This window comes from Spermophilus citellus (genome assembly GCF_964194105.1).
Source record: "Spermophilus citellus genome assembly, chromosome: 10".
NCBI classification, from domain to species: Eukaryota; Metazoa; Chordata; class Mammalia; order Rodentia; family Sciuridae; genus Spermophilus; species Spermophilus citellus.
In genome coordinates, this window is record NC_138197.1 from 28,285,320 (window position 1) to 28,304,090 (window position 18,771).

The window sequence follows — 18,771 nt, forward strand, 5'->3', positions numbered from 1 at the left end:
GCAGAACGCTAATCCTATTAAAGATATTGTGTCATTGGGGAGGGGGGGTGGCTCTCCAAACGGAGCCAGGCAGGCCTCATGCCCATTGGTCAAATGCAAAGCAGGGGGTGGGGCTGAGGACCCGGGGAGGGGGCTCCCTGCGATTTCGGAGTCTGGAGTCGGGGCTGGGATTTCGAAGGGAAAGCCCAGCGGTTGCAGCTGCGGCGGATCCTTAGGCACTGCCTGCCGTTGTGCCCGGGAAGCCCAGGGCCGGCAGCAGCTCCGCAAAGTCGTGGAGCTAGAGGAGGCCGAGCGCCTGCAAAGTGCTCGGGCTCAGGGCTGGGACTGGACTGGGAGAGGTGTGCCCAGGGAGCCTGGATCTCGGCGCCCTTCGGCCTCGCGTGGAGCGGTGGGTGCAGCCGGGAGGCGTGCTGCCGCTCTGGAAAGAGAAATCAAATTACAGCCTCCCCTAAGACGCCAAGTTACGCAGGCGAACCGGTTCCCGGAGAGCGTTCGAGAGCGCGCATAGATAGAACCGCGCAGTGCCGCAGAGCCCTCCCGGGCCAGCCGGCCGGGAGCGGGGTGCCGTCCCATAAGCAGCGGCTCCCGGGAGCGGGTTTCGTCTGGGAGTGCGCCGGGTGCAGAGAGGGGGCGTGCAAAGCTCCGCCGGCCCGCCAGCCTGCCTGCAGCCCGCGCCCGACTTGGGCGCCCCTTCCGTCCCACTCTGGGAGCGATGCCCCCCGCTCCTCGCGCCCCCTGGGAACGACGCGAGCATGGAGAAGTCGAGTAGCGAGGATTCTTCGATTCACCGGAGTCCATCTTTGGACAGCAAGGACTCGGACTTTGGCAAGCCGTCAACCTCCGGTCGTCCGTTTGGCCGCGGCTTCACGGCCGGCGCCTTCTACGGCACCGCGGGCTCCCGGGGCCAGAGCCGCGCGGAGGCCGGTGTTAAGACCGACAAGTACAATGCACCCAAAGGCAGCAAGTACGTGGTGTTTTACCTGGACCTGTCCTTTGTGTTCCTCCTAGAATTTAAGAAGTGCAACATGGCCAGGGGCTGCCTCTGCTGCTTGAAGTACATGATGTTCCTCTTCAATTTGATATTCTGGGTAAGTCCTTGCGTTGATTCCTCCCTTTGCCCTCCTCTCCTCCTCTTTGCTTATCATAGCGTGAATACCCGCTTTCTCCTCCGTGCTGCATTGCTCCCCTCTCTGCACAACGGTAAGTGCTTAAAAAAAAAAATCGTCCCCCACCCCCTCTCATGCATCTTTTTCTTCCTTTCTCCCTCTCATTGGTGGCTGACGAGGGCTCCAACTTGCCTGTGTTCTAGGAGAGACTTGCTGTACTCCTAGGAGGCTGGCAAAGTTTGCCACTACTTAATTCTCAATAAGAAAATCCATGCTGGAAGTGCTTGAGCCCAGGGAACCTGCAGCAGTGGGTGTGGGGTCAGACATTTTAACAGCTGTGACCCTGCATTGGAGATAGCACAGGTGAGAGTGGTTTTCAGAGTTTCTTCTTGTATCACTCCAGAATGCACAAGAATTCAATCTGCAGCATTTTTGGGGGAGCAGGAAAGATGGGAGTGTAGAGGTCCCATTCTTTTCAGTGAATCCTAGGAAGAGGAGGAGGAGCCCCTATCCCAGGTTGAGTTGGGGCTGGTGTGGGAAGGGAGGGCTGGGGGCATGCTGCCATGGGTGACTTGCTGCTGCTTTTGAGGGATTGCAGTGGACTGGGCAGAGGGCAGACTGGTAAAGGAACAAAGGGAGAAAGGAACAAAGGGAGAAAGTGGTGCTCCTGTCCTTGGTGAGACTATTTTCTAGAGAAACTATCAGTAGATGGGGTGTCTTGAAATTGTTCTCTGTCCTCTGTGGGATACTAAAGTACACGTGTGCACAAGAAGTACTAGTTAGGCAAATTAGACGAAAACTTAAATTCATCTCTAACTGTTCCTTTCATCCTAACTGCTGCCTCTGCCTTTCTTCACCAGAGGCCAGAATATAGTCAGCACAGATGTTTGGCTCAGCCCCAGGCTCTGTCCTGCCCGCTGGAGGCTGTCAGCTGCTTGCCTGTGCATGGTCCAGGAGGAGAGCTGGGGACAGGAGAAAGTCATTCTGAGTGAGGTTGAGTAGAAGTAGTTGTTCACTGGGGCTCAGCTTTTGTATAGACTGACTCACTTTAGCTGGAAAACTTTTTGAGAAGTGTGTGTAGGGTGGGTGACTTCTCCCACAGAAGGGAACACTCTGGGTTTTGAAGGAAGAAGACAAGATTTTGATATTGGTTCTTTGTTAGCTTCTTGTGTGACCTTGGGCAACTCACTCTCTTCTTTAAAATGTGGGCTTCCTTTCCAGTCCAGAGAGGGGCTGTTACAATGGTCTTCCTCACTGCCCTCATTTCATCTCATTAACTATGTGACATCCTGGGGCAGAGGAGGCACCTGTTTCTTTTCTAGAGAGAATTGTCTAATATTACTTAAATTGGGTTTCCTCAGATGTGTCTATGGGCTAGGACCTCCGGCCACCCCAACTGTTATTAGGAAGGATGCTACCTGTCCTGTGGTTAGGATTTTATGGAAGCTAGGGCAGCTATTCTAATTATTTTTCTGGTGGTGAGAACCATTGGAATGTCAAGAATGACTTTGTAGCTGCCTTGTGGGCAAGTGGTCCTTTGACTTGGTTGCCAGCATCTGTGCCAGCCAAGCACTAGTGTGTATTTCCGTGAATCCTGGGTCCATCAGAATGCTGTCCTTTGTTGTCCACAGCTTTCTTCTGTCCTTTTTCATAGTTTAAACCCACTTTTCTGTTTTGTCTCACCTTACACATATTAACACTTAACCCTGTGGGGATGCTCCGTGCATTTGGCCAGTAACTCTCCACTCCGCGCTGTGCCTCCCCCCCCACCCCGCCACCTGCTGGCCGCAGATGGTATATCCGCTTGTGGTTCCTTCAGCATGATTACAACTTACTTGGGGACCTCCTAGCAAACTAGTACCCTGGCCTGTGACCTGCACATAGTAGGTACTCGTGATATATTTGGATGTGAATAAATGGGAAGATGTAGCTGTGAATATCCAACATGTTTTTATGAGGTAGGAATTCCAAGTCTCACTTAATAGGGATGAGAAGTTAGGTATCAAACTTGCCTGTAATAAAGTCTCTCCTAGCTTAGCTGTGGGGTGACAAGTGATTCTTTCCATCTTCCCTTAAAAGCTTGGCAGCAGTTAATGAGCTAGTTGATGAAACGTCCTTCCTTTATGATCTATAGTGAGAGAACTTGCTGTCTCGTCCTAATTAGAAGATGCCGACTATGCTCTCTTACCAGGCAAGGAGTTGCTCCCCCCTGGTCCCTGACTTTTTTGATTACTTGATATATTCAGAATTCCCATGACTCAAGCTGGGAAAATTGAGTCTCAAAGACCCAGTTCTTTTATGCTAAGAGCATGTGAGATGATAAATAAGGCTTAGATCTCAGGAAAGATGGGAAATTTAGCAGAGGAGAAATGAATGCTTGTGTATCTAAGTGTTTGCCAGTGTTTGTTGGGGGATGGAGGGGCAGGTGGAGCAGGACATTGGCCAGGATTTGGGGAAGGTGGGTCACTTGCTTCCCTCAAGTGAAGATTTCTTGTAGTTAGTAAGGGGAAAGATCAGAAGAAAGAACTGAATGAAAGCAGAAAGCATCAAAGGCTGGCAGTGTGTGGATGTATCAGGGTCCCTGGGAGTTCTCTTCTGCTGCCGCAGAGCACACATACTTGGGGGCCAGAGAACAGGACCTGCTGAAGGAGAGGGATGGTTAAGCCCAGCCCAGCGGGACCAGGAGCAGTTGGTAGGAATTCTGTAGCATCACTGGTTTTAGTCTCATGGCTCAGATCCCAAAAGGAGGCATTTCTGAGACATTAGGGTTGAACTTGAGACCTGCGATCAATAGACAAGAGTTCTTCCCATAGATCCCGAAGCCATCTGGTAGTTCTCCAGACCCCCACTGGGCCACGCCCCTGCCTCCTCCCAGCACTGGGAAGGTTCCTGGGCGGAGGAGAGGTGAAGCATATAAGGCAGCCTTCTCACAGCCTGTGAGTGCTTGCTTCTTCACCACTGGGTGGAGCTTGCAGGGTGTTAGCATTGGTGAGGGCCTGGGTGACATCACCCGGGGCAGGTTGAGGAGGGTGGAGCTGTACAGCTGTGCTCCTCCTCCTCCTTACTAAGAAAAGGGCAGGTGCCTCCCAGGCTGCTGGGCGCCTGCCTGCTGGTGGGGGTCCAGGCACTGCTGACTTCAGCCAGACAGTGCTGGCCACCTTGGCAGCCCAGTGCACTGTGGGAGTTTGGGGCACCCAGGAGGGCAGCATTTCTGAGGGCCTGATACAGATGGTGAGAGTAGAGGAGGGGGTCTGAGTCCCCTTTCCTCTTTATCCCTTTTGTCCCCCATCTTTCTTGGGTCCTTGCATGGCTGTCTGATAGACTATTCCAGCTAGAGATTAAGTGAAATTAAGCTTCTCCAGGAGAGCAAAGGAGACTTTGATTGTGAGTAGAGGAGAGAGTGAGTATAGGGATAAGCTGCAAAAGGCACCTCTGAGTGCTGGGGCCTGTGTCCCTTTTCTTGGGACAGCCAATCATGATCCCGGCCCAGCTTCTCGCAACCCAAGTCGAGTTGCTGTCTGCTATGGAGGGGTGAAGGTAGGTGGCTGCCATAATTGCCACTCAGTGTAACGGTCACTTTTCATGCTTGCCAGCAGAGCTGTCCCATCACTTTAAATCATGGCTGGCAGACAGTGACATTCTGGCCCCACTGGAAAGCTATTCCTTGTGGATTGCTCCCTTAATAAAGGCCAATTAGTGGAGGAGACAGCGGTCAGTGTGCCTGCTGGGGCAGGGGCAAGGCTGGCACGGGCCGCCACGGGCAGGGTGCCAGGACAGCCCCTGATTAGCCTCCCTTAAGTGGGGTCAGGCTTCTCTCCGACCGTTCACTGGCTCTCCAGCAGCTTTGGTGGCGTGCTTTCCGCACTGACGTGGCTGGCTTATCAGGGCTTCTGTGGGCTCCACACTGGGTGGTCTGGAGTGTCGCAGGGAGTGTGTGGGGTATCTTCTGGTAATGAGTGGGCTTGAGGGGTCCCAGCAGAGAGTACAAGTTCAGACCTGGCCCCTGCCGGCCCCACCTGGCCTTTCTCAGCAGCAGAGATGAGCCTGGACCTGGGAGCAGGAGGCATTTAGAGGCTCAGATGGAGAGATGGAGGCTGGCCTTTTAGAGGATTGCTGCAAGACAGTCTTCAGGGTGGGTCAGGCCTGGCTGTGCTTAGGAGCAAGGGAACAAGATGAAGGGCCTGGCACATACCCTGAGAGACCCCTGGATGGGGGCCATGAGAGAATGCCAGCTCTGTGTTCACTTCCTTTCCAAAGCATTAAAAATTAAACTTCCTTGTCTTAATATCTATTTTTAAATCATGTCAGAGCCAGCATTGGTGTCAATCAAGAGGGGGTGGGGAGGAAGAGAAGAGAGAAGAGAGAAAGCCCCAGCTGAAATGGGGTGAGCAACTCCTTCCACCTTGAGAGAAGGGACACTGGCTCTGCCGCCTGGCCTGGCAGTGAGAGCGCAGAAAACACCACTGACCTCCACTCTGAGCGGGGTGGCCTCGCCCTTCGCTACTTCTACCCCCGTGTGCCTGGCTGCCCTTGGCTGAACTTGGCCGCGGGCTCTGTGGCCCTAGCCTTCTGTGGCTTACAAGGGTGTTGGGGTCCCAATTGAGTCCATTCACTCACGCTGCAACTATTTGCTGAATGCCCGCTGCGTGCGCAGGAGCCTCCAGTTGGTGAGGACAGGGGCCGACTGGGCTCACTTAGGGCAGATCAGTTTTCTCGTGCCAGGAAGTTGTGGAATTGGAGGTCATCTGGCCTGTCTTGCACTCAGCATTTGAACACAGGGCTGCCAGGGAGAGGCCAGTGTGCAAGGGGGCACCTCCTGCTTCCCTAGCAATCCAGGGTGAGCAGCAGCAGGCCTGGGTGCAGCTTCCTGATTGCCTGACTCGACTCAACCTTTCCCCTCTCCAGCGCTACCTGGTAACTCTCTGAAGCTTCCTCTCTGAAGTGTTGACTCCCACCAGAAAGGAAGGGAAGGAAAAAAAGAGCGTCAGTTTCTTTTCCCCTTGGTTTGGGAAAAAGAGTCAGTGAACTGTGGCTTTTCTGTTTTTCTTCTGTTGAAAGGACTAATGGATTCTCTGTGGCCAGTGTGTACTGTGTGCATTTATTGAGTGCCTGCTGTAAGTCAGGCCACTGAGCCATTCAGAGTTCTATGGAGGAGTTAGCCACATAAAGAAATAATTATAGTTCTGAGTGATAGATGCTTAGTAGGGCTACTTAATAGATTAATACTGCCCAATAGATGTGGGACACAGAGATATCAAAGTAGAGCAAGTGACACTTGGAGTTGAAGGATGAATAAAAGTTTGCTGATTCAATGAGACTAAGGGTCCAGGAAACTGAGAAGGGTGGAGAGAGAGAGAGAGAGAGCAAGTCAACCTAGAGTCTGTGTCAAGAGGGAGCCAGCAGCCTGATGGGAGGGGCAGGACCCCCCCCACACACTGGAAGTGGGCTGAATACAGAGGAGCAAAGGGGCCCATCAGATGGGATTGAGAGGTTGGGATGGGCTCTGAAGTTGGCAGGGTACTGGCTTGCGGGAGGGTATGTGCCAGGGCCTGGGGAGGCTTTCTAGTGGGTCTCCGGGCTCCTAGGAAATGACTAGCTTGTTTTTCTGGCGTTGACCACCATGACAGGTCTTGCTGTGTCACTCAGGCTGCAAGCTGTTGCTGTAGGTAATCCAGCTTTAGAGAGATGCCCTGTTTTCTCCCCCTTTCCGGCCTCTCCCTTCCAGCTGCGATATGCCCGCTTATTTGGTTCCAGTTAGGAAGCTTTGAAGCCGGGCTAAACCCATCGGGCAGAGTTAAGTCTTCTGAGCCAGCTTTGTCCCTGCTCACATTTGAAAGCTAAGCTGCCAGCAGACGTGGTGGGGGGTTGGGGGCTGATCCTGGCAGGGATGTTAAAAATGGCACACGGTCAGGCGGGTGAGCAGATCTGCAGCTGGGGGAACAGCACAAGGTCGAGATCTTGCTTCCAGGTCCTGCTCTTTGTCTCACTAGCCATGGGACTTCTGGGGGGATCTGAAATCTCTACTAACTTAGTGAGTCCCTGGTTCACTCCCAGTGGGGTCTGCCTTATCTTCCCATGGGTCCCAGCAAGCTTCAGATGCTCTCAGGGAACTTGGAGAAGTGTGGGAAGGGGGGACTCTGGGATCTTAGATCTTCTGCCTGGCCTTGGGCAGTTGCATCGTTGCCATGTAGGAGACACTGTTTTAGTGATGATGGCAGGTGGGTGACGGTCCTAGGAGAAGGGAGACAAGTCTTCTGCCTTTGAGAGCTTTCTGTCTGCTTCAGGGGTTCCTCACTAGGGTGCACATTCCTATTGACCAAGCAGCTTCTTATGAGAACAGATTCCACAACCTCCTGCCCCTTGACTCACTCAGAGGGAGTCCCAGGAATGAAGCCCCTGTGCAGAAGTTGTGCCCTAACTGTGGGCACCTGGGTTTCCTTATCTGTGCCTGTACCAACTTTTCCGCAGGGCTCTGATGAGGCCCACATGAGGGCATTCTGAACATGTGCTGCTCAATGCTTTAGCTTCCACGTGCAGTAGCTGCACTTAGCTTTCTTGCAGTTCTCATAGTGAGCCCATGTGAACAGGCAATTGGGTGCCCAGGGGCTGGAGTATGGATCTTGGAATAACAATTCTGGATAGGGGTTTGGAGCCTTAGAAGAGGCCCAAGTAATTCTGGGACCAGGGGTTGTTCTGAACATCTGGTCTTAGGGAGAATGGAAAAGCAGAGACAGGTGCAGTGGTGCACACCTGTATTCCCAGCAACTTGCGAGGCTGAGGCAGGAGGATAACAAATTCAAGGCCAGCCTCAGCATAGCAAGACCTTGCCTCAAAAATAAAAAGAACTGAGGATGTAGCTCAGTGGTAAAGTGCCTCTGGGTTCAATATCCAGTTCTATCTATCCCCCCCCAAAAAAAAAATAAAAGAAAGAAAGAAAAGAACTGGGGAAGCAGGGAAGTCCAGGGAGGGAGGAGATAGGAAGCAATGGGGAGAGTGGTCTCTGATCCTAGGACTGGCAGCTGCATCTGCCATGTTCTACACTTCTCTGTAGCTGACCTAGTTGGTATAATGAGAGAGGCCAGGATTGGACTAGCTGGACTGTGGTCACATTGTCGGGTCCCCAGGGACCTCCTGGCATACTGTGTCCCTGAAGATGCTGGGCTCTGTTGAGCCTCTTGGTCTGTGATTGGGGCTGAGCAAGAGACAGGACATACAGAACAGGACATACAGAACTCAGGTGCAGGCTGCTTCACCAGCCAGAATACAGTTATGTCAAGGGTTTCCAGTTTGTGAAACATATATAAACTCATGTGATTTAAATAATAGTTAAATGGACATATACCCATTACCCTGCTTATGAAATAGAACATTCCATGTACTCATAAGCCTCCATGTGTCTTTCCTTGAGCACATCCCCAGTGTGAGCCCCCAGAGCGAATCATTACCCTTGAATTCTGTGTGAAGTATATTTCACATAGGTAGGCATCCTTAAGTGCCACATTATTTGGTTTGGCCTGTTTTTAAACTTGAAATAGATAGAATTATTCCAAATATATTTAAAAAATTCAACTTTGTATTTCTTGCTCCGTTCACTTTGGTAGATGTGACCGTAGCACATTCATTTTTCCTGCTCTATAGTATTCCATGATGTGAACGGGCTGCAGTGTGTTCTAGTTATGAGCATTTTGGCTGTTTCCTCTTTTCAAACAATGCTCTGGTGAACATTCTTTTTTAGGTCTTTTGCTGGACATATCCCAGAATTTCTCTAGGCCAGTGACTCAGGAAGTCCCTTTGGTGAGGGACCAACTTTTGAAATTTCCAGTTCTCAGGGGGTGGTTCTGCTGTGCGTGATGAGGTCACAGCTCAGATCACATGTGACTCTCCTGATGAACTCACTGAGCTCAGTGACACCTGAATGAATCAACTGGTCAACATCCTGGGATATCCTAACCATAGCAAAGTGCTAAAAATGTTTGTAAGCATTTCCATGGACCATATTTTGAGAAGCGCTGCTCTAGGTATATAGTAAGGAATGGCATTGCTGGTCTTTAGGATGTGTGCTTCTCAGCTTTGCTAGATAAGGTCAAGTTGTTTTCCAGTGTGGATGTATCAACAAACATTTTACCAGTGGAGTGTCAATTGAAATGAAAAATTTGGGGCATTATCCAATATAGTGGGTGTGAAATGATCTATTATGTCTTTAATTGGGGCTTCTCTGTTTACTAGTGAACCTCTTTCCAGATATTTATTAACCATTCTTTCTTCTTTTGTGAATGCCTGATTACGTCTTTTGTCAATTTTTCTGTTGTTTGCCTTTTCCTCTTAATTTTTAGGGTTTTATTTATGTTTTGGATACTAACCTCTTGTCAGTTAAACATATTTATTTATTTTGGTGCTTGGGGACTGAATGCAGGGCTTTGTACCTATTAGATAACTGCTCTACCACTGAGGTACACCCCCAGCCTTCAAATACAGTTTGTAGCTTTGAGTTCATTTTGTCTGTTCACTTTCTTCAGAGAGTCTTTTGATAACAGAAATTGATTGTTGTAATATAGTCAATTTTATCAGTTTCTCCTCTTTGTTAGATTATACTTTCATGTATTATTTAAGAAATACATATTTCACGGATGTCTTTATATACTGGTAATAGGATAGTGCTTGCTACAGCATAATAAGCATTTGTAAACTATTGAATGAATAAATAAATAAGGATACGTTTTTATATTTATTTCTGAAAGTTTTTCTCTTAAGACTAAAGTCCTTAATATCTGAAACTGTTATTTGTGTATGAAATGGGATAGAGCCTTGGTTTCCTTTTCCCATGTAAGTATCAGTTGTCCTGACTTCATCAGCCACCTGTACAGCCTTTTCCCCATAGGTCTGTGATGCTGCCTGTGTTTCCATGTGTGCCTGAGTCTTTTCATTGGGCTAGCTGTCTGTTTGGGTGCCAGGCAATAATAATTGCTGTCTTAGTTACTACACTTTCAAAGTATTAAGTCTCAATATCTGGTAGGGCAGAAACTCTCATGGTGTTTTTCAAGAGTATTTGACTGTTCTTAGCCTTTTATTCTATAGTATAAATTCTGGAATCAGTTGGAATATTCACCAAAAATCAATCAGTCCCCTCCCCTCTAACACTGTTGGTATTTTAATTAATTGGCCTTTCATTGAATCTATTGATCAACTCTGGGAAAATTGCCATCTTTGTGTTTATTCATGAATACAAATTGTATTCCACTCATGTATTTCTGTCCATGAACATTGTATACTTCTGTATGTATTAGACCTTCTTTAATGTCTTTCTCTAGAGTTTTATCATGTTCTCTATGAAGGTCTGACATATTTTGCTATGTAGAGAATCCTGATCTTCTGTCCTTGCCTACCTCACTGTCCACCAGGGTTCAGCTATGCTCTGTATGCAGAATATGGACCTGTAGCCATTCCTTGTCACAGTGTGGTGATGGAGAATGACACGAGCAAATAGTTGGGCACTGTGTGGGGTGTTGTCCTAGATTACCTCATCTGGTCTCCCAGATGAGGATAAGAGGTTATTGTCACTCTGCCTCTGAGAAGAAGGAGCTTGCAAAAGTGAGGGATTTTGCTCCAAGTCACTGAGCTAGAAAGTGGCAGAGCTGAGATTTGAACCCAGGTCAGCTGAGCCCCAAAGCCAGTATTCTTTCTGTGATCTTCTCTGGGAAGTCATCCTGACCAGTGCTCCTCCTCTGTTAACTTTTTATTATGCTGCTTTGGGATCTGTGTTTCTAGTATAGCATAACATGGTTATGTGTATGTGGATATGACTCAGTTGACAATTTGTGCCTTCTTTCTCCCAGCCCCAGCCTCAAACAGAAGTTAGTTAAAAAGTAGCCATCTGTGGTCTTCAGGGATGTTTTCAGTTCAGTGGGTGATCAGTTGCGTTCATGAAGGCCCATGAGCTACTTTGGTGTTTTTTTATGTGTATACCCCAAATGAAAAAATACTGTTTTTTCAGCCTTTCAACAGCATGGCCCTGCATATCGCTCTGTTGATGGTTTTAGCTCTACTTAGCTCATATGGCAGGGTTTACTTTTATAACCATGGGGTCTTTTATATATTTTTTATATTTTTGTTTCTTGGTTGCCCCTCTGCTAGCATCTTCTAAGCTTTAAATCTTCATGGCCCCCTCAGGCAGTCAGTGGTATCTGCTGTGTAGATGAAGATAGCGGCTCTCAAAGTCATCACCACCCAAGGCTGTAAGCAGAGGAGGGAGTGGAGTGCCTTATCATCTCTGCCTGGCTTGCTCATAGTATGTGCTCAGTAAATGTGCATGGATTTACAGGTGGACTGTGAACTGAACAGAATGTGGGGTAAGCCCAGGGTCTTGGGCAGGCACCCTTCCAGGTGATATTCTTTAACTATTGCAGGTCTAGGTGAAGGAGAGGATTCATGCTGTGGGGAAGGAGCATATATTCTCCTTAGCCTAACAGGATGGTGCAACTACCCATACTCACTGCCCTGGAAAGCAGCTTTATGACATCTATCTTTGTTCTGGAAAGACCCTCCTGGGTGTGACCCCTAGGGATTCATCAGTGAATTCTATCTACCCATGAACAGCACTCTCCCTGGGGGTTCTGGGAAATACTGCTGTCTCCATCCACTGCATTTTTAGAGGTGCTGAGGGCCCATGGAGTTTGGCCATCTGGCCATTGGGCTGACCTCCTATCCTGGAATCTGGCTCCAGGTAGGCCTTTGGTACTGGTCCTGATTACTTTGACACACCATGATTATTAATGATGTGGAGAAGTCTGTTTGTCAGGCTGTGCCTCAGTTTCCCTTTCTGTGGGGAGTTAAAATTAAGTAGACTGTTCAGAAAAATGATTCTGTTCTCAGAAAGGGGTGGGAAGAGTCCATGAAAGGAAAGACAAAAGAGGAAAGTAAGATTAGATTCATCCTTAGGCAGAAAAGGAAATGAGAGGCAGGACTGAAGTTCGTTTCCCTCTGTGTCAGAGTATGAGGCCATGTGTGGAGGGACTGCCAGCCGGACCAGCACAGAGCCCCCAGATAAAATCCTGTTCAGTCACATGCTGCAGACTCCTGGTGACCTGTGCTTATGTGGAAGGGTAGTGGGTGGTATGTTCTTTGGTCTACTGCTCATCCTTCTGGGGGTAGGGGTCCTGTGGTCACAGTGCAGACATGTTTGCAGACAAAACCAAAAGGAAGGGCTCAGGGCCAGGTGGTCTGTGTGTGGAGGTTCTTTGGGTGATATGGAGGGAAGAAGAAGTGCTTGAGGTGGGTCTCTTTTCCTCCCCCTGGTCTGGTTCCACTCCTGCAGTGTCCCCTTAGGCACTCCAGGTTGTGAGGTCTCAGAGCTCCCCCCAGGCGTGTACCCAGAGACACACCCGTACACAGACACAGATGTGTGTGCATGTAGGTCTATCTGTGTGTGTACACATGTGTATATAGACACAGTATTCGCTTCCATTCATGCTGCTGAAACACAGCTGTACCATAGACCAGGAGGCTTATAAACAACAAACTTTTTTCTCAGAGCTCTGGAGGCCGGAAGTCTGAGATCAAGGTGCCAGCATGGTTGGGTTCTGGTGAGGGCATTCCTCCAGTTGCAGACTGCCCTCTTCTTTCTTGTATTCTCATGTAATGGAAAATGCAAGAGAGTTCTCCAGAGTCCTTTTTATAAGGACACTAATTCCATTCATGAGGGTTCTCCCCTCATGTCCCAATCACCTTTCTTTTTTCTTTTTTTTTAAGCTGCAAAGAGGTGTTTATTGTGAGCTAGCCCGGTTCTCTGCGCACACACAGCAACTGGTGACACTGAGAGGCCTCCTAATCACCTTTCAAAGGCCTTGCCCTCTAATACTATCTTATTGGGGGTTAGGAATTCAGTGGTTGAATTTTTTTTTTTTTTTTGGTGGAAGGGACACTGACATTTAGTCCAAAATAGAACTTACATGTAAATGTGTATATACATATAAACATCATATATGTTATCTATATGTAGGTACATAAAGTATTGAAAACATATTCACAGTATAAATATGTATGTGTGTATGTTTAGGTATTTTCCCTCCATGTGCGTGTGGCTCTCGGGCATAGCTGTCATCCTCTTTTTAAGCAACCTGTTTCCTTGGATTGATTCTGGCTCTTAGATTGCAGGCACCACATACCAACCTTGGTGGAATTAGAAAAACAGGTTTACATCTACTGATTTATCTATGAATAAATTTCAGCAGGGTTGTTTGGCATTTCATGGGGTGTAACACATTTCAGATCTCTTGTTTTTCTGATCCAGCCTTCTTTCCCCTTCTTTTGGTACTGACACCCCTGTTTTTGTAACTGTGTGTTTTCTATCTGTGAAGGACACACAGACAAGAAAGGAAACTTGAGCAACAGGCCACAGCGGGGGCAGGAGCCAGGGCTGCCTTGGGGGATCCAGATATGGGGTGTGAAGACTTCTACCACTTCGACTCTGACTCTGTTGGGATGCTTCGGCTCCTGCTGCTTTTGGCCCCTGAAGCTCACTGCTCAAGAGTTGGCTTCCCAGGAGAGAAGGTCTGTCTGGGTCACTTGCCTGCCCTTGGCCAGGGGTGAGCAGAGCAGCTCAATTGGCAGGACTAGCCTTTCTGCGTTGGGGAAAGATTGGCAGTGCTGATACCCAGGGAAGGGGGGGGGGCGGGCAGCTAGGCCAGCAAGAACAACTGATGTCTGCTGAAGTGATTTGCCCACCAATGCCAGGTGACATCGGGCTGCCGATGTCTGCTTCTCCTCATAGATGTATCTTCCCCACCTCCTCTTGAGCATCCCTGAGGCCCAGGAGGTAGAGCAGTGGCTTCCTGGCCATGCTACAGCTCTGTTGACTTGAACCACCATCCCTGACTATTCCTGTGAGACAAACAGTGTCTGTGCTCCCTCTCATCTGTACTCTGCATCTGGCTGGGTTATTATGTTTGAGTCACTTGGGACAGGGTTTCCAGGGTCCCCCAAACCAGGACACCTTTCAGGGTGGCTCTTGGCAAACCATGATAATGGATCCTAGGGTATCAGCACCTACTCCACACCCTTCCCTAGTGTCAGCCTGGGGATTGCTTCCTGGCTGGACTAACCATTGCCCCCTGGTGGTGGGTGCTAGGCAGTACATTGCTTCATTTCAGTCCTACCCTGTAGTTTTTCAGTGTTCCTTACTCCAGAGACTGAATTCCAAGAAAAGTGTCCTCAGTGATCAACCTATGAGTCCTGATGTGTGCCTGGGGTGCACTAACAGAGGATGAGAACTCATTGTCTCTTCATTCCAGTTAAGATTGGAAGTATCCAATCTTTTCCACCTAAGTATTGGGGAAAGCAGTGTAGCCTACCAGAAAGTGCTCCGGTTTGCAGTTGGTCAGACCAGGGTTAGTGCTTCTTCCTGAGGTTCTCACAGTCTGATCCTTGGAATCTTCACCCAGCATCATAAGGCAGCGGGGTAACTCAGGTGAGAGTTCCTAAGCACTACAGCTCACACTTAGGAGGCACTCACACCAGTGCCTGTTGCTATACAGCCCACCACATTTCCCTGTTTGCCTTGGCTTCCAGGAGCTCATACTAAGTTTTCTCTCTACTAATAGTTCTAATCAGGAATGTCTGACTCATTGTATCTTATCTTGATGATCCTGCTAATGGAAGTCTCTGTAAGTCCTTTTGGAAGTGAGGGCGAAGACAATAATGAAAGACTGTGACTTGACACAGAGGAGTAGGATCAGCCCGGTGGAGAGGAGGAGAGGCAGCCCTCCAGGCACAGGGGGAAGGGGAGTCTGAAGTCAGCCAGGCCAGAACTTGGAACAGGACCATCTGCCTGTCAGTGACTTCATGTTCATGTTCACTGTGGTCACCGTGCAGGCCTGATGAATGAGCGAGGTACCCTGAGGTGAGCGTGTGGACAGAGGAGAGCAGGTGCAGGTGAGCACCAGGCACGGATCTGATTGCTCTTGCCTAACCTCGGAGGGAGGGCTGAGTGTCCCTGTCCAGCACCTACCCTCTGCCTTGTGTTGGGAACAGGCTGTGTAGAAGAGGCAGGTTCTGCTGGGCGTCTGGAGGGCAGAGAGGAGAGGGCTACAGGGTCTAGAGGGAGGAAGACATACAGTTTGGGAGAAGGCAGGAGGCACATCAGGTGAGAGGGAATGGGAAGGATGGAAGAGGGGGAGGCATATTTCTCCCACAGAACAATGAGGAGAGGCCAGAAGTCAGAGAAAGGGGCCAGCACAAAGAACCAGATCTGTGGTGTGCAGGGAATTCTGGGGATGGAGCAACTGACTGGTTGGAGAAGACCCTTTTAGCAATGGCTCTTTGGATCCTCTTGGGAAGAGTCTTGCAGGTGCCAGGTGGGGAAGGTCTCGGGGAGCCTAGTGACTGGTCAGGGCCGGTAGTCTCCGGGGTCTATCCGCAGGAAGCCACAGTTGCTTTTGGGAAGGTCCTGAACCTTCAGAGCTCTGTACATTGAGGTCAGGTGTGTCCTGCAGCCTGACGGCCCCCACTTTCAAGGGAGGCATCCCTGTTTGTTGGCAGGGGCCCTTCAGACCCAAATCAGAGTGGCAGCTTGTCAGACCCATGAGCCTGGGCTGTGGGCAGGAGCTCTGTGATGTCTGAGCCATTTAGGACACCTTATGTGACTGGTCCCTGGGGCTCGAGGCCAGGTTGTTGAGGAGGTTGGGGGAAGGAAGGTGGATGCTCTCAGAGGAGCTGTGTGTGCAAGGTGCTCCATTTGTTACCATTTATGGCAGCTACAGAGAGCTTCAGGGAGGCCCCAGCTCCCCTCCCTCCCCTCCCCTCCCCTCCCCTCCCCTCCCCTCCCAGCCCCCTTTGGGGGCCCCTTTCTCAGTCTGCCTGCTGGGAGGAGGGGAGTCTCTGTGAAAAGTGCATGTTTCACAAAAGCCACACGTAGAGGGCTGCCGGTCTGAATCAGGAACTGTGGGAGGAATATTGACAAGATTCTCAGCATTGCTGATTCTTTTTCTCTCTTCTTTCCTAAATGGAGACAGCTCCCAACCTGTAGGGGATGGGTGGGGCAGGTTGGGTCTGGGCACCACTCCAACAGCATGTGAGGTCCTGGGTGCTTAGCCCCTTAACCAGCATTTCCTCCCTAGAAGTTGGAGTCCTCTAGAAGGATTGGAGTCACCAGTTCACTCTCAGTTGTACTTGGGATCAAAGAGGCAGAATGGAGATGAGCCAGGGACTGGTCCAGAGACTTGGCTTCTTGTCTCTGGTGTGTGACTGGCTGTGTGACTCGGGCAAGTCACTTCCTTCTGAGTCTCTGTTTCCACATCTGGAAAAATGATAGACTTGTCTAGCCTCTGTCAGTTGGTTGACTACTGACATTCTGTGCCTTTCCTGGGTCATTGGCTTCCTTTGTGACTTCGAGGAGCTGATGTTTGAGATGCTCAGTCCTCTTCCTTTCATGGCAGCTTTGGTGGAAAGCTGATCTAGGGACGATTCCTTCACGTCTCATAGGTAGGGAGACTGAGGCCCTGGGTGAGAGAAGGACCTACTGGACAGGACAGCGTCCTGGGGTGCTGGAACTCACTGCCTGAACATCAGAAGCTGCCCTAGATTCTGTGGTACCTGGAGCTCATAGATGAGAGGGAGCAGTCACTGTCACTGACCTGGGTCTGAGGACAGGAGCTCCAGGGTTCTAGGTGGACATAGCCCTGAAGGCTCATGACTCCTGGGTCTTGGTGTCCTGGTCTAGTGGCAGGGAGAGGATCTTCCGATTACTCCAGATCCCACCTGGGCTAGAAAGGAACCAAAGTTGTTTCTGGGCTGAGTAGGAGATGGGGACTCCACAGCCACAGTTGGTTGGCTTCCCCCTGCCCCCACCTCCCCTGCCTAGGAGGGCTGTCTTGCCTGCCGAGCAGGTAATGAGGGGGCGGGCTGCCTTATTAAGCAGCTTCACTAGGAGAGCAGCTCGGCACCTTGTTTGACACACAGAACTGTGGAGGCTCCTTCCTATTGTTAGAAGCCTTAATTATGATGGTTTCAGTGCCCCCCCCCCTTCCCTGGCAGTCATCCTTAGGAAGGGCTTCCTCCTCCTCCCTGCTTTCCCCAAGCCCCCTGAGTGGCGGAGCTGCTTTTCACACTGCATGGCCTCCCGCCTCTGCCTTTACCCTCTTAACCACCCACTTGTATCTAGGGCAGCCCAAGTGGGGCAAATGACATCTGCCTCCCTCATCCCCTGGCTTTGGCTCATAGTCCAGCTGCCACCCTTTTAGAAAACAACCCCCTCCCCCCAAAAAACACAAAACAAAAATCCTCCACTAAACTCGTGGCTCAAAACCAGGCTGCTTCCCCCGCAGGGTGGCCTTTTGATGTGATTCGGAAGGGTTCCGCCCTCCCTGCCACCCCTGCTACCCCGCTCACAGGTGGTGGTGTTTCATCTCCAGGCCCGGTCCCCTGTCTCTTTCTTCACTGTGACTGGTGGCATCTCCTTTCCCCTCAGAGCCTGCCTCCATCCTTTTTCTGACTTGGTCTCAAGGAAAGTGGGCATGGGGAGAGCGCCTTGAGCCTCTCCTCCAGCACCACCATTGCTTCCTGTGAGGACCTTGGAATTCAGCCTCTGGCCTGCAGAGTGGGACGCTAGTCTTAGAACTTGCCTGGCCCGTGTGGGGGAGTTGTCAGGAACATCTCTGCACGTCCACTAAGGACTCTGTTTATGTAAATCAGGAGCTCGGTCTCTCCGTGGCTTCAGGTTCTTTGTCTGTCACGTCACCATCTTTTCTCCTCCCAGTGTCTGAAAGGTCCTAGAGCTTTGGAGTCTTGTCCCTTGGAGTATCTCTCCACCAGCAGCCAACCAAGCCTGTGATTGTGCTTCCAGCCCTTGTCTCCTGAGGCACCTGTAAGGTGTGACACGCCAGGGAACCCCACTCCTGGGCTACCCAGGGAGTGTGATGGTGGGAGGGCCTCACCATTCTCACACTCCAGGGTCTGTGGTGGGCCGGGCACAGGGTTCTGTCAGAGGGGGGAATATGGGTTGGCCCAGTGCAGATTCTGCAGGACTGCTTCTGTCTGGCGTTCCTTCCTTTTGTGTGGGGGTTTACCAGATGACCATGAAAACCCCTCAGGTACCAAGATGGCACGTTCCCCACAGCTGACCCATTATCTGTCCCTTGGCCCTGCTCCTTTCTGGGTGGTGCCTGGCCTCAGCTCCTTCCTATGATCCAGGGCAGGGAAGTAACCTCAGTTAGTGATCAAGGTCTTCCCTGCCCCCATCACAGCCCCAGTCTGAATGGGATGATCTTCCAGTGTGGATGTCTGGTGCTTTGATTGACAGGCATTGGAACAAATTTGCTTGCTTTTGTTTATCTGCCCTGGGGGGGATACTAGAGCCAGGCGGATTATCCTCTGGCTGGTTTCTGCTTTAACCATCAAGAAGCAGAGACAGGCTCTTGGGACAGGACATCGAGTGGGGCTCTCACGTCACTGTGAAGCCATATCTCTTTTTCATTCCCCCAGAAAATATCCAAATCCATGCTGGGCACTCATTGGTCAGGCTGGTGCAAGGGGATCTGCCTGGAGCCAGGGGCTGGATGGGAGGAGCTGGAGAGCTTTTCCAGCTCAGTCTTCCCAGGGACCAGGGTTTCACACCATCTCTGGGGCCCTTGGAGAATCTTAAGACTCATCTTCTTTGCAGGGAAGTTTCCTGGAG

At 50.3% G+C, this 18,771-nt stretch overlaps 2 protein-coding genes across 6 annotated transcripts in view; one reads left to right on the forward strand and one right to left on the reverse strand.

Moving 5' to 3' along the window:
- TSPAN11 (tetraspanin 11) overlaps nucleotides 1-18,771 on the reverse strand; it is a 750,083-nt gene that overhangs the window by 587,446 nt on the left and 143,866 nt on the right. The window lies entirely within an intron of this gene.
- The window catches only part of TSPAN9 (tetraspanin 9), a 196,865-nt gene that overhangs the window by 113,628 nt on the left and 64,466 nt on the right, over nucleotides 1-18,771 (forward strand). For 2 of the 3 annotated variants that reach the window (XM_081310191.1, XM_081310190.1), the window contains one exon: nucleotides 1,009-1,088. In XM_081310191.1, coding sequence (XP_081166317.1) covers nucleotides 1,026-1,088 — 63 coding nt within the window. In that variant the 5' untranslated portion in view covers nucleotides 1,009-1,025. Of the gene's footprint in view, nucleotides 1-151; nucleotides 1,089-18,771 lie in introns of those variants that run through there. The other variant, XM_081310189.1, reaches the window with a different exon arrangement.